At 45.3% G+C, this 15709-nt stretch overlaps 1 protein-coding gene across 4 annotated transcripts in view; it reads left to right on the forward strand.

Annotated features, from left to right (window-relative positions):
- Positions 1-15709, forward strand: part of CADM3 (cell adhesion molecule 3) — a 456644-nt gene that overhangs the window by 315582 nt on the left and 125353 nt on the right. For all 4 annotated transcript variants that reach the window (XM_063948089.1, XM_063948090.1, XM_063948091.1 and 1 more), the window contains 3 exons: positions 11182-11322; positions 11602-11754; positions 14610-14747. In XM_063948089.1, the coding sequence (XP_063804159.1) occupies positions 11182-11322; positions 11602-11754; positions 14610-14747 (432 nt within the window). The remainder of the gene's footprint in view (positions 1-11181; positions 11323-11601; positions 11755-14609; positions 14748-15709) is intronic.

The raw sequence follows: 15709 nt of genomic DNA on the forward strand, positions 1-15709 counted from the left end.
ACCGGTGGTTTCCCCTGTACCCCTGTGTGCCAGTACAACCCTGGTGCAGTGCAGATATACATTGTTGTAGTACAATACCATAGGTGCCAATGGTCTCTAACTTCCAGGTTTAAATATTTTGTCCCTAGAAGTAGAAATGCCCTTATTTTCCACCATTGAGCAACTGCATAAGAAATTCATGTTTTCATGAAATCTATAGAATATACTGTGTTCATAATAGGGATAGGGGGGGGGGGGGGGGGGGTGGAGTTCAATTATTTTAAGCACCGATTACTGATGTAAGTAATGGGCACCCGACAGTCAATATTCAGTTTCTTTGCCACCGGAGCCCATTGCTTATAGGTGGTCATTCCAAGTTGATTGCAGCCAGCAACTTTTAGCTGCTGCTGCGATCATCTAGTCCACGCCTATGGGGGAGTGTATTTTAGCTTTGCAGGGCTGCGATCGCTTGTGCAGCCCTGCTAAGCTAAAAAATTTCATGCAGAACATGACTAGCCCTGGACATACTTACCCTGTGCGACGATCTCAGCGATGCTGGGGCCGGCTTTGACGTCAGACATCCACCCTCCGTTCTCCTGGATACGACTGCGTTTTCTTCACCACTCCCCGAAAACGGCAGGCAACGGTCTGGCGACGCCCAGGAACGCCTTCTTTCTGTCAATCTTCTTGCGGTCGTCTCTTCGTTGTCCGCGACGTAGCTCGCCGGGCAACGCCGCGCATGTGCAGTGCGGCCACCGCACATGCGCATTCCGGACCCGTTCGCACCACAGCGACAAACCGCTGCGTGCAAATGGGTCGGAATGACCCCCATTGTACCCTCTGCCGCTAAAATATATTGGGTTTAGCCGAACACGCTGACTTAGGATGCCCAAAAGTCTCTGAAGGCTGCAAGCAGAATTAATGGGCGCTCTTGGCACTCGCTCCCATTGGCAAACTAATTTAAAATCGCCCGTCGGGCCCCCATTACTTGTGGGTGACCAAAAACAAATTCCTCTCTTAGTCAGTGAACTGTGTAAATTGAGGAGTATTTAAAATTGAAAGAATAGGACATTACAATCAAATTGAGGAAACAAAGATAACTTATACTAGCCGTAGAATTACAATGAGAGTGACATTGGCACTAAATATACAGAATAACAGCAAGTGGACTGTGAAGAATATAGACAGATCTGTGGTGTACAAAGGGAACAAAATAAAATGCCAGAATAAATCTTTAAATCCTGGACTATCCCTGGAATTTAGAGATTGTTGGCAATTGTTCTGGATTGTAATAATAATGATGAGCTATTCTGACAGCGGAACCAGTCCTGCTCTCATCCCTTTGTGTTACTTTGATTAACATTCTAAAATATTCCTGACATTTTGTAGTGATATTACTAGTAAACCTGTCTATTTTGTTGCTGAGGCTTAGGAGATTTATCAAACTTTCTAAGGACAAGAGAGGTGCTGCCCATAGCATCCAGTCATCTGTTAGCTATAGTCTATATAATACATTCTGTACAATAGCTAGAATATGATTGGGTGCTGTGGGCAACACCTTCACTTGTCCTGTTCGGAACATTTGATACATCTCCCCCATAGGTGGTGCTAAAGAGTACCAGAGAAGTTACCCCTACCAACTTGTCAGGTCCTAGCTATCATTGATCAAGTGCATTCTATATAATGATAGCTAGAATCTGATTGGTTGCTAGGGGAAACTTCACCTATGCTCTTTAGAATGTTTGTTACATATCCCCCATAATGTCTATGAGGAGAGAATTGTTTCAGTATTTTAGAGGGGCGTAGATGGTTTGCGCTTGTGAGACTGTTTAGTGAGAGGGGCTTCATTCCAGTCAGCGTTGATCTAGTGTATAAAAGGCAAACGGGCGTACTTCCAGGGAATATCGGTATCCGGATGATAGCTCTACACTGTCTAGTTACACAGTCAATAGGTCGACATGCATTAGGTTTCACAGTTAAAAAGGTCGACATAACAATGGTAAACTCACAAATGGTTGACACATTTTTTGGGGGTGGGTTTCACATGTTGTTTTCACAACATTTGGACTACAAATGGGAATAGTAAAGGGGGGTACACACGGAGAGATCCGTGCTTAAAATCTAAGCAATCTTGCTAGATTGCTTATATTTTAAGCACGGATCTGCCGTGTGTATGCCCTCCAGTGATAGCGATGCGCGGTCCCGCGCATCGCTATCGCCGGTGCTGGATTGAGCTGCATGCAGGCTCAATCTAGCGGGTCGTTCACTTCACCGTTGTGTGAAGTGAGCGGCCCCCCGTCGGCTTTCCCCCTCGCTCAGCACATCGCGCTGGCAATTCTTCTGGCCACCAACAGCATCTCTTGCACGCCCCTCTCGTTTTTTTAAATAATTCTGCACCACCAAATTCAAGGTATGTGCAAAACATGGAAAGTGCTGGAATTTGACCATATTTAATGCACACACAATATTGCTGGCGTTGTCCGATGCCACAAATCCACAGGAGAGTCCAATTGGGGTAAGCCATTCCGCGATGATCTTCCTCAGTTGCCGTAAGAGGTTTTCAGCTGTGTGCGTATTCTGGAAAGCGGTGATACAAAGCGTAGCCTGCCTAGGAAAGAGTTGGCGTTTGCGAGATGCTGCTACTGGTGCCGCCGCTGCTGTTCTTGCGGCGGGAGTCCATACATCTACCCAGTGGGCTGTCACAGTCATATAGTCCTGACCCTGCCCTACTCCACTTGTCCACATGTCCGTGGTTAAGTGGACATTGGGTACAGCTGCATTTTTTAGGACACTGGTGAGTCTTATTCTGAGGTCTGTGTACATTTTCGGTATCGCCTGCCTAGAGAAATGGAACCTAGATGGTATTTGGTACCGGGGACACAGTACCTCCAACAAGTCTTTAGTTGGCTCTGCAGTAATGATGGATACCGGAACCACGTTTCTCACCACCCAGGATGCCAAGGCCTCAGTTATCCGCTTTGCAGCAGGATGACTGCTGTGATATTTCATCTTCCTCGCAAAGGACTGTTGGACAGTCAATTGCTTGGTGGAAGTAGTAAAAGTGGTCTTACGACTTCCCCTCTGGGATGACCATCGACTCCCAGCAGCAACAACAGCAGCGCCAGCAGCAGTAGGCGTTACACGCAAGGATGCATCAGAGGAATCCCAGGCAGGAGAGGACTCGTCAGAATTGCCAGTGACATGGCCTGCAGGACTATTGGCATTCCTGGGGAAGGAGGAAATTGACACTGAGGGAGTTGGTGGGGTGGTTTGCGTGAGCTTGGTTACAAGAGGAAGGGATTTACTGGTCAGTGGACTGCTTCCGCTGTCGCCCAAAGTTTTTGAACTTGTCACTGACTTATTATGAATGCGCTGCAGGTGACGTATAAGGGAGGATGTTCCGAGGTGGTTAACGTCCTTACCCCTACTTATTACAGCTTGACAAAGGGAACACACGGCTTGACAAATGTTGTCCGCATTTCTGTTGAAATACTTCCACACCGAAGAGCTGATTTTTTTGGTATTTTCACCAGGCATGTCAATGGCCATATTCCTCCCACGGACAACAGGTGTCTCCCCGGGTGCCTGACTTAAACAAACCACCTCACCATCAGAATCCTCCTTGTCAATTTCCTCCCCAGCGCCAGCAACACCCATATCCTCCTCATCCTGGTGTACTTCAACACTGACATCTTCAATCTGACTATCAGGAACTGGACTGCGGGTGCTCCTTCCAGCACTTGCAGGGGGCGTGCAAATGGTGGAAGGCGCATGCTCTTCACGTCCAGTGTTGGGAAGGTCAGGCATCGCAACCGACACAATTGGACTCTCCTTGTGGATTTGGGATTTCGAAGAACGCACAGTTCTTTGCTGTGCTTTTGCCAGCTTGAGTCTTTTCATTTTTCTAGCGAGAGGCTGAGTGCTTCCATCCTCATGTGAAGCTGAACCACTAGCCATGAACATAGGCCAGGGCCTCAGCCGTTCCTTGCCACTCCGTGTGGTAAATGGCATATTGGCAAGTTTACGCTTCTCCTCCGACAATTTTATTTTAGATTTTTGAGTCCTTTTTTTACTGATATTTGGTGTTTTGGATTTTACATGCTCTGTACTATGACATTGGGCATCGGCCTTGGCAGACGACGTTGATGGCATTTCATCGTCTCGGCCATGACTAGTGGCAGCAGCTTCAGCACGAGGTGGAAGTCGATCTTGATCTTTCCCTATTTTTGGAACCTCAACATTTTTGTTCTCCATATTTTAATAGGCACAACTAAAAGGCACCTCAGGTAAACAATGGAGATGGATGGATACTAGTATACTTATGGATGACGAGCGACTGCCGACACAGAGGTAGCTACAGCCGTGGACTACTGTACTGTGTCTGCTGCTAATATAGACTGGATGATAATGAGATAAAATTAAAATATATATATATATATATATATATCACACTAGTACTGCAGCCGGACAGGTATATATTATGTAATGACGGACCTGCTGGACACTGTCTGTCAGACTCAGCACTGCAGACTCCTAAAGTAAGCTACTAGTATCAAGAAGATAGAAAAAAAAAAACCACGGGTAGGTGGTATAAAATTATGGATGGACGAGCGACTGCCGACACAGAGGTAGCTACAGCCGTGGACTACCGTACTGTGTCTGCTGCTAATATAGACTGGATGATAATGAGATAAAATTAAAATATATATATATATATATCACACTAGTACTGCAGCCGGACAGGTATATATTATGTAATGATGGACCTGCTGGACACTGTCTGTCAGACTCAGCACTGCAGACTCCTAAAGTAAGCTACTAGTATCAAGAAGATAGAAAAAAAAAAAACCACGGGTAGGTGGTATACAATTATGGATGGACGAGCGACTGCCGACACAGAGGTAGCTACAGCCGTGGACTACCGTACTGTGTCTGCTGCTAATATAGACTGGATGATAATGAGATAAAATTAAAATATATATATATATATCACACTAGTACTGCAGCCGGACAGGTATATATTATGTAATGACGGACCTGCTGGACACTGTCTGTCAGACTCAGCACTGCAGACTCCTAAAGTAAGCTACTAGTATCAAGAAGATAGAAAAAAAAAAACATGGGTAGGTGGTATACAATTATGGATGGACGAGCGACTGCCGACACAGAGGTAGCTACAGCCGTGGACTACCGTACTGTGTCTGCTGCTAATATAGACTGGATGATAATGAGATAAAATTAAAATATATATATATATCACACTAGTACTGCAGCCGGACAGGTATATATTATGTAATGACGGACCTGCTGGACACTGTCTGTCAGCACTGCAGACTCCTAAAGTAAGCTACTAGTATCAAGAAGATAGAAAAGAAAAAAAAACCACGGGTAGGTGGTATACAATTATGGATGGACGAGCGACTGCCGACACAGAGGTAGCTACAGCCGTGGACTACCGTACTGTGTCTGCTGCTAATATAGACTGGATGATAATGAGATAAAATTAAAATATATATATATATCACACTAGTACTGCAGCCGGACAGGTATATATTATGTAATGACGGACCTGCTGGACACTGTCTGTCAGACTCAGCACTGCAGACTCCTAAAGGTTGCTACTAGTATCAAGAAGATAGAAAGAAAAAAAAACCACGGGAAGGTGGTATACAATTATGGATGGACGAGCGACTGCCGACACAGAGGTAGCTACAGCCGTGGACTACCGTACTGTGTCTGCTGCTAATATAGACTGGATGATAATGAGATAAAATTAAAATATATATATATATATCACACTAGTACTGCAGCCGGACAGGTATATATTATGTAATGACGGACCTGCTGGACACTGTCTGCAGAATGCGTTTATAAAAACACCACACGACGAGTGTTTAACTTTTTCAGGCAGACAATCACAATATACTGGTGGTCAGCAGACAATCACAATACTGGTGGTCAGTGGTCACTGGTCAGTCACACTGGCAGTGGCACTCTGGCAGCAAAAGTGTGCACTGTACTTAAAATATGTACTCCTGCTATAACTGCTACCCAGTCTCCCCCACAATTAAGCTGTGTGAGCAGTGAGCACTCAGCACAGTCAGATAATGATATACAGTATTACATATGATGCAGCACACTGGGCTGAGCACAGATATGGTATGTGACTGTGTCACACTGTGTATCGTTTTTTTTCAGGCAGAGAACGGATTAATTAAACTGGTGGTCACTGGTCACACTATCAGCAGCAAGTAGTACTCCTCCTAATAATATGCTCCCCAAAATTTGTGTCTCTCTCTAGTACTCTAGTCTAAACGGAGAGGACGCCAGCCACGTCCTCTCCCTATCAATCTCAATGCACGTGTGAAAATGGCGGCGACGCGCGGCTCCTTATATAGAATCCGAGTCTCGCGATAGAATCCGAGCCTCGCGAGAATCCGACAGCGGGATGATGACGTTCGGGCGCGCTCGGGTTAACCGAGCAAGGCGGGAAGATCCGAGTCGCTCGGCCCCGTGTAAAAAAACCTGAAGTTCGGGCGGGTTCGGATTCCGAGGAACCGAACCCGCTCATCACTAGCGGCCACCAGTGCGACTGAAAAGCTTCGCTAGACCCTGTGTGAAACTACATTGTTCGTTGCAATAGTACGATGCGCGTGCGCATTGAACCGCATGCGCAGAAGTGCCGTTTTTTTGCCTCATCGCTGCACAGTGAACGGAAGCAGCAAGCGAACAACTCGGAATGACCCCCTCAGAGCTGGATTAAGACTTCAGGGGGCCCGGGGAACGTAAAACATGGGGGGCCCTCAGGTGTAAAATGAAAACCACAATACAAATATATATATATATATATATATATATATATATATACACACACTCACACTATACAGGAACCTCAACTTCAAATGTAATTAATGACAAAATACAGCCTGTCTCACGTTTGCTTGACTCACAGAACAGTAGGAAAAGAGCTTGAAGTTCTCTCCTCCAATTAGCACATCCACATAGCATGTTGTCAGCTGTGACTGTGTGCACTGTGCAGTGCACGGCACGCTAGGAATCCTGCTTCCTCTGGCTGCCGAGTGACAGCTCAGCTGTCCAATGGTATGTGCAGCAGCAGCAGCCTGCAGCTCCGTGACTGGCTGGAGTGTAGGCTGCAGCTACACACACCATTGGACAGCTGAGTTGTCACTCGTCAGGCAGCCCAGCAAAGCTCTGCAGCTGTGAAGCGGTGTCAGAGGGGAGTGCAGTGCTGCGGATCAGATCAGTACATTGATCCGATCTGTGGCTTGTGGAGGGGGGCCCTTTCAGATTAGGGGGCCCGGGGTACTTAACCCCAGAACCCCCCCCTTAATCCGGCTCTGGACCCCCTATGTTTCTACTGATGGTGGTCACAGAACATGAAATATACTAGATGTGGACAAAAAAATGTGTCAACCATTTTTGTGTTGACCTTTTAACGTTTTGTACCTGTCGACCCTAACCTCTGTAGGCCTAATGCATGATGACCATATGATGTCGACTTACTGACTATCTAGACAGTATAAATCTTCTATATCACACCCTGGAATGTCTCCTGAATTTCCATGACTCCTGAGCCGGGAGGCCACCTCATGAAATCATTCCATCATAGCAATGCCCACACCAATCACGGCATTGTGTAGGAAGGGGGTGGCAGGGCCACAATGATGCCAATCACATGGTCACACCTCCAGTGCTTGCCACTCACTGAGAAGTTTGTAAAGTAGGCAAGTATAGCTAAAAGTGCACTGGGGCTTGTAGGGCCCCCAATAACTCATTCTTAGCAACTCCCCTGTAATGTCAGATTAGCGGTATGAAATATTGTGAGCCCGAGAAACCTGCATGAGAATAGATTACAGACCGTGTACAGCATAGATTGGCTAGTGTAACTTTAATAGGTATACATAGTCATTTGGGGCTAAATGCAGGTGTGATGTGAGTTTGGGTTCAATATGATTTACCGATGGACGCAATACCGACGGTCATAATCCCGACATCCATTGGCCTACAGTCAAAATACCGACACGGGCAAAATACCAACATTCATTATGCCGACATGTTCCAAATGCCGACATAGTCAGAATACGGACATTTGAAATGCCAACATGTCAAAATACCGACATGAGTTTTTCTGGGTTTTATGTGTCAATGTCGACATAGGTAGACATGGACACCGTCGAAGTGTACCTCGTCCCCTCGCATGGCTTGCTGCGCTCGCCATGGTTGAGGCACGGTTCTTCGCTGCGTTCGGCACACTATTATATTCCCCCTCCAGGTCCACTGGGATGGTAGAGTATGAGCAAGTCTGCGTTTGGGCAAAAATTCCTTAAAAACGCATGTCTGCATTTCAAATGGCGGTATTCTGACTATGTCGGCATTTTTAACATGTCGGCATAACGAATGTCGGTATTTTGACCGTGTCAGTATTTTGACTGTCGATCAATGGGTGTCGGAATTATGATCGTCAGTATTGCGTCCGTCGGTAAATCAACTGCTTCCCGTGAGTTTATGTAACTATACACACATAAATGCAAATAATTCAGATTTCCCAATTAAGCTGCTATTCTCTCTGCTCTGTGTTCCAACCTGTGACTCTCTCACTGTACTTCACTCATTATCTGTTTGTTCAAGTAAAAAGGGATTTTAACTTGGTGGCTGTCATGTTAGGCCACTATTATTTCCAAAACAAGCAGTCATATTGATGTTCTCTAATAAAGGGATGTCTCTTCCTGGTGAAGAGCAATTTGTCTGGAAACATTTGATTTGTATCAGCAGCATATTCTGATAGTGTGACCTGTCCCTCTTCATCATCGTCATACGTCGCAAAAGCTGGTGCAGACACCTCTGGGGGAAGCAGTGACCCGAGTAGGTGGCCACGTTACACGAGAAGCTGCCACGGATAAGCCCTTATTTACTATCATTTGATAACACAGATTTTCTATTACTGATTATTGCAGCGGTAGATAATCTATTACTCTAAATATTTCGCCAGAGCACAGTATCAGATTGGGGCATTCTTAGCCCACCGGGGAAATGCAGTGGTAGGGGACCATGCTTAGAGACTTGGCTAACCAGTAGTGCATTGTTTGAGCCCCTTGATAAATATGTATAGTAAATACTGCTAGAGCATGCATGATAATGCACCAGACTAATAACAGATATTACAACACAGGGGGTCATTCCGAGTTGATCGCTAGCTGCATTCGTTCGCTGTGCAGCGATGAAGCAAAAAAATGGCACTTCTGTGCATGCGTATGCGGCGCAATGCTCACGCGTGACGTAATATTACAACGAACGATGTAGTTTTGCACAGGGTCTAGCGAAGCTTTTCAGTCGCACTGATGGCCGCAGAGTGATTGACATGAAGAGGGCATTTCTGGGTGTCAACTGGCCGTTTTCAGAGAGTGTTCGAAAAAACGCAGGCGTGCCTTGAAAAACGCAGGCAGTGCTGGGCGGACGCAGGGCGAGTTTGTGACGTCAAAACAGGAACTGAACAGTCTGAAGTCATCGCAAGCGCTGAGTAGGTATTGAGCTACTCTAAAACTGCACAAAAAAATTATGCCGCCGCTCTGCGATCCTTTCGTTCGCACTTCTGCTAAGCTAAGATACACTCCCAGTTCGCACTTCTGCTAAGCTAAGATACACTCCCATAGCGTTTGCATGGCTGCTAAAAACTGCTAGCGAGCGATCAACTCGGAATGACCCCCATAGTCCTGTGCAGTATAATGTCACAAATTCATATTGTATAATTTAAGTAGTGTATAGTCTGGAACCTGATCCCTCGAGTACTGGTGGGCCCCAAGTTAATGGGGCCCACCGGGGTTAACCCAGTGGGCCAGTCCGACCCTGCCAGAGCAGCATAGTGTTGCTTGACATTACTAGCTGGCATAGGTAAGGCTTCACTTACTGACGCCAGCCAGTCTTTAGTGCAGGAGTTACCAACCTCAGTCCTAAAGATACAATAACAGGTTTTGAGGATAGCTATACCTGAGCACAGGTGACTTTATTAGAACCTCAGTAATTTTGATTTAACCATCTGTGCTGAAGCATGGATATCCCTAAAACCTTGACTGTCAATGTGCCTTGAGGACCGAGGTTGGGAAACACTGCTTTAGTGCATCTGAGCATGCATGACCCAGCGCGCAGAGTCACACATGTGCAATCCACGCGGAAGCCCGAACTTGTTAAAAAAGAAGAAATATATTAAATATATCTATATATCTATATCTATATATATATATATATATATATATATATATATAATTATTTTTTTATTTTTTTTATTCTTCCAACATACAGTATCTCTTCACAGGCAGGTGACCCTTTGATTTATTGGAAGAAGCCCTAACTTGGGTATTTTCTCCCATGAAAAAATTATAAAGGTCCTCAGGACACAGGCCGTGAGTGGTCATAATCTGGCAGCTTTCTCCAATGTGCCCTATAATGGTCCGATCACTTTGCATTGGAATATTATCCGGCATCAGGCTTGTTTTATACTGTCCGACTTTTCATGATCTTCAGATTTTTTTCTCAAGTGATCTATACAGTAAACTGATAAAGGATCTTAAGTACAGATGTGTCTTCGTAGACTTTTGCTCAAGACTTGCCAAATAGTACCTCTTGGTGCGCCAGGTACCGGTAGACTCAGCCACACAGAGAGTGTTTCTCGCTCAAAATTTGCGTAAATAAAACAACTGGGAGTGACAAAACTACTTTGTTACATTGTGCTGATTGATTTCATCTGCGGCTGAGTCTGATTCTGTATATGCAGTGCTACAGTGCAGCAGCTGCGGCTGTTTCTTACACCAAGTTCCATTGTACTTCATCTGTGACTTTGTATGTGTTTAAAAAAAATTGCTATGTGGTTAAAGTCGCAGTCTGGTTTTCTAATAGTACACTCTGTTTTACTGCATCTTTGAAGCCACTACGGCACAAAATATAAAGAAAAATATGGTGCAGGGTGCACGAATGCACATCTGTATGTCTTCTGGTTGTTACAGTGCTGCAGATTATATTCCATGGCTCGGGATGTACATAACTGGCTATAAATTGTAATTCCCTGCAATGCATGGTGCACCACCGCATTACATTGAGAGATAACAGCTGTATATAATCTATGTATGCACCTACACCTGGAAAGTCTGGAACGATCGCTATTATAAATCTTGTCCTCTTTCTCCACAGCCAGCCAACCGATCACATCGGATGTCCTAGTTGCCACAGGAGGCAAAATGACCCTAACTTGCACAGTGGAGGAACATGAAGAGTCTTCCCTCCAGTGGTCCAATCCAGCTCAGCAGACACTGTACTTTGGAGAGAAGAGAGGTATGTGAGCCCCCTGCTGGACATGTGAGAGAAGACAGCATATTTATATTTCCCTTCTACAGTACATCATCACGTATTGGGGTGCCTCTTTGTCATTCTGTGCTTTACTTATCTCTATTACTATGTATATATGTATTCTAGAGCTTCCACCTCTAGATTTCTCTCTACAATTCCTTACGTTCCACCCGTTCTGTGCTATCTAATGTTATATTGTACATGCTAGTTATATTGGTTATTGTGTTTACTATGTCTTTCTTATAATTTATCTTTCCCGCTCAGCTCTCAGAGACAACAGAATCCAGCTGGTGAGGTCCACCAGAAACGAGCTGTCCATCAGTATTAGCAATGTGGTGTTATCTGATGAGGGGGAGTACACCTGCTCCATCTTCACCATGCCCGTCAGGACAGCCAAAGCCATGGTGACCGTTCTAGGTATGTCTGGTCAGGGTGCAAGATTGTCCTACTGCAGACTTTAGGGGAGATGTATCAAGCCTTGGAGAGAGATAAAGTGAAGCAGTTGCCCAGAGCAGACAATGAGCCTCTGTCATTTCACAGACAGTGCTAGGTAAGTGACAGAAGCTGATGGGTTACTTTTGGCAAATGCTCCACTTTATCTCTCTCCCAGGATTGGTGCATCTCAGACTATGGTAGACAGTGATAAATATGGACATACATTAATCCTGCCCAGTATCATTAATCCTCCTGATTGCTGACATGGAAATAAAACTAGTATAAAATACACAAAAAGTGTTGTTGTTTTTTACATTTGTTTGAGATCCAGAAAATGATCATTGAAATTGGATATCTCACCACGGTTTAAAGATCTACCTTGTACAGTAGTTGTTTAAATTTGCTTTCCCCAGCCTCAACCTCACCCTTACACTATTCTGGATCACTGCCATTTATAACCATGGTCAATCTCCTTTAGTAACATACTGTAGGGCTTGATTCATGTTTGTGAGTAAAGCAAAACAGCAAGCAACTGGGCAAAACCAGAGCGATTCAGGTTTAGGTGGGTTATATTTTTTCTGTGCATGGTATATACTGGCTGCTTTTGCATGTAGCCCGCAAATGTTAGACAGCTTTATTTTTACACTGCAATTTACATTTCAGTTTGTACACTCTCCACCGAAATCTAACTCTCTCTGTACATGTTACATCAACCCAACCTGCAGTGCAGCATGGTTTTGACCAGTTGCTTGCTTTTTTTGCTTTACTTATACCCCTTTTACACCAAAATCCCGGGTCTGACCCAGGATTTGGAACACGGTTCCAAGCTGGGTCAGACCCGGGACTCCCGCCATTTCACTGCAGTGCTGATCCGGGATATTCCCGGATCGGCACCATTTACACTGCACCCGGGTGCAGTGTATTGTGGGCCGGCGCTTAGAGATGATGTCATCTCCAAGCGCCGGCCCACACTGCAGATCGGGACTCCGGAGCGTCTCGCCGGGGGCAAGCACAGCAATCTGGAAGCTGCTGTGCTGCCCCCAGCCTCCGGCGCTTCCAGGCACCAGACATGGCGCTGCTGTCTGCCTAGACAACATGTGCCATGTCTCCAGCCGCAGCATGGCAACCAGCACGGAGCACGCTGTCTGCATAGACAGCGTGCGCCGTGACCCCCAGCCTCCCGACCGCCCGCCGGACACTGCGGTACGGGAGGTTTGCCATGCTGTAAATGGGTGCCGGCTTACCCATTTACACCGCCTCCTTCCCGGGTCTTACCCGTGTCCAACCCTGCGTATGTGCCGGGTTGGGTTCCCGGGAAAGTGGACCCGGGGTGACCTTTTTACACCACCTGCAGTCCCGGGAATTTGCGCGCTCCCATGCAAAATCCCAGGATATTTCAGGTGGTGTAAAAGGGGTATAACAAATATGAATCAGGCTCATAGTACAATTAATATTTATATGAAGCAGTGGCAGCGTCTCATTTCCACCTTTGTATTTTGATTGGCTATAGCATCTTCCCATGATTGGAAACACTGTCAGTGTACTGATGTGATGTTTTCTCATCACAGCCGGTGTTTTAGTAATAGAGACAGTACAGAGATAAACAAAGTTAGAGAATAACAATTTTGCTCTGATATGACTGACGTTAGCTCTGTCAGATTCTCATTAAGTCAAAGGGGAGAGCAGGAAAAGGGATGTACAGTGAGTCTGTATTTAGTATAATGATAAAATAGCTTTTAGCAGAAAATGTGTAACACAGTCTAATTGAAAATTAACATCTGACAATTATTTTTTTTTTGTGATTTTTTTTTTTAAAATCATTAGGGGGAATCCAATTCCAGCAAAGTACATTGCAACCTGTACCTTTGATAATTTTCCTTCACACCCTATAGAGGTGAAATGGGAAATTAGTAACTATTGCGCACCAGTGACACTAGGATTAAGGTGGTCATTCCGAGTTGATCGCTAGCTGCATTTGTTCGCAGCGCAGCGATCAGGCTAAAAAAACGGCAGTTCTGCGCATGCATATGCGGCGCAATGCGCACATGCGACGTACGAGTACAACGACCGATGTAGTTTAACACAGGGTCTAGCGATGCATTTCAGTCGCACTGGCTGCCGCAGAGTGATTGACATGAAGGGGACGTTTCTGGGTGGCAACTGACCGTTTTCAGGGAGTGTTGGGAAAAACGCAGGCCTGCCAGGGAAAACGCAGACGTGGCTGGCCGAACGCAGGGCGTGTTTGTGACGTCAAATCCGGAACAGAATGGCCTGAAGTGATCGCAAGCGCTGAGTAGGTTTTGAGCTACTCTGCAACTGCACAAAATAAATTTGTAGCCGCTCTGAGATAGAACCGTTCGCACTTCTGCTAAGCTAAAATACACTCCCAGAGGGCGGCGGCATAGCGTTTGCATGGCTACTAAAAACTGCTAGCGAGCGATCAACTCGGAATGACCACCTAAATTCCCCAGTGTCTCCATTACAACATTATATGTCTGTGTGTCTGAAGAAGATTATGGGGGACATTTACTAAGCAGTGATAAGAGTGGAGAAGTGAGCCAGTGGAGAAATTGCCCCATTAACCAATCAGAAGTTCCGTATCATTTTATAGTATGCAAATTATAGGTATTACTTCAGTGCTGGTTGGTTGCCGTGGGCAACTTCTCCACTGACTCACTTCTCCGCTTTTATCACTGCTTAGTAAATGTCCCCCTTAGTTTTAAAATATTTCCCCTTGCAAAGCAGACATTGGAACAGCGCAGTGGTGTGCAGTGAGTATGTGCTGCTGTCACTGGGTGAGATTGTCAGCTCACAGGTTTTTCCATCTCCATTTCCAGGGGTCCCCCAGGAACCCCAGATCACTGGTTACGAGAGGCCAGTCAATGAAAACGAAAATGCTATTCTGAGATGCACAACAAGTGGCAGCAAACCGGCTGCCAACATCAGATGGTATAAAGGCCCTGAAGAACTGGAAGGTGAGTACTTAAGTCTTAAATACTCAATGACATAGACTCAGTACCTGACAGCTTGCAAACTCCGTGAGAAAGACTCACATACACAGGGGGAGATGTATCAAAATTTTGCAAGAAATATAGTGAAGAAGTTGTCCATTGTAACCAGTCAAAGCAGTTTCTGTCATTTTAAAGACTGTGCTAGATAAATGGCAGTCAGAATCTGATTGGTGCTTTGCGCAACTTCTCCACTTTATCAGTCTCTGAGACTTGAGACATCTTCCCCATTGGCCGGGATGTACTAAAGTCTGAAATGCAATAAAAAACCCCAAAATCCAATTTTGGGGTTTTTAACGCATTTTCCATATGTAAAGATGTGTCCTCTTCTGACGTTGTTCATTGCGGGAGCCACGGCTCTGTAAACACCCCCCTCCCCACTCTGCTGGAACTCGCATGGTACGCTACGCAGCAAGTACAAAAGAGGACACATCTGTACCAAGCTCCAGAATGTGATGCAGGATTTTGCAGTGTCGACTAAGCTCAGTGGAGCATTCCAAAGCACCTGGGCTCACTACATCATGTGCCATGTGACAGTGGTTGTCATGGTAGCCAGGTGACACAACTATGGAAACATTGCAGAATTATAATTCCTATACAACAGCCTGAAAAAGCAAACCAAAAAAAAAAATATGTATGACTAAGATTATTTTAGTCTACCCCAATGATTTATGTACAAAAAGAAAACACCTAATTATTATTAATTTTGCTCCATATTGTCTCTGTTTGATCCACTGTGGACAGACTAGTTCACTTCTTTAAAAAATAAATAAATCTTTGGAACACATGACGCTTCAATATATTATCTTTCCTCCATAGAGAATGAGAAGGTACTGTAGATAAGGACAGTGGGGGTTATTCATGTCACATCGCAACATGATGCAACCGCAATATCCCTGTTTTTGGTGCCAATGTGCATGCGCAGGTCC

The sequence above is a fragment of the Pseudophryne corroboree genome, chromosome 12 (genome assembly GCF_028390025.1).
Source record: "Pseudophryne corroboree isolate aPseCor3 chromosome 12, aPseCor3.hap2, whole genome shotgun sequence".
NCBI lineage: Eukaryota > Metazoa > Chordata > Amphibia > Anura > Myobatrachidae > Pseudophryne > Pseudophryne corroboree.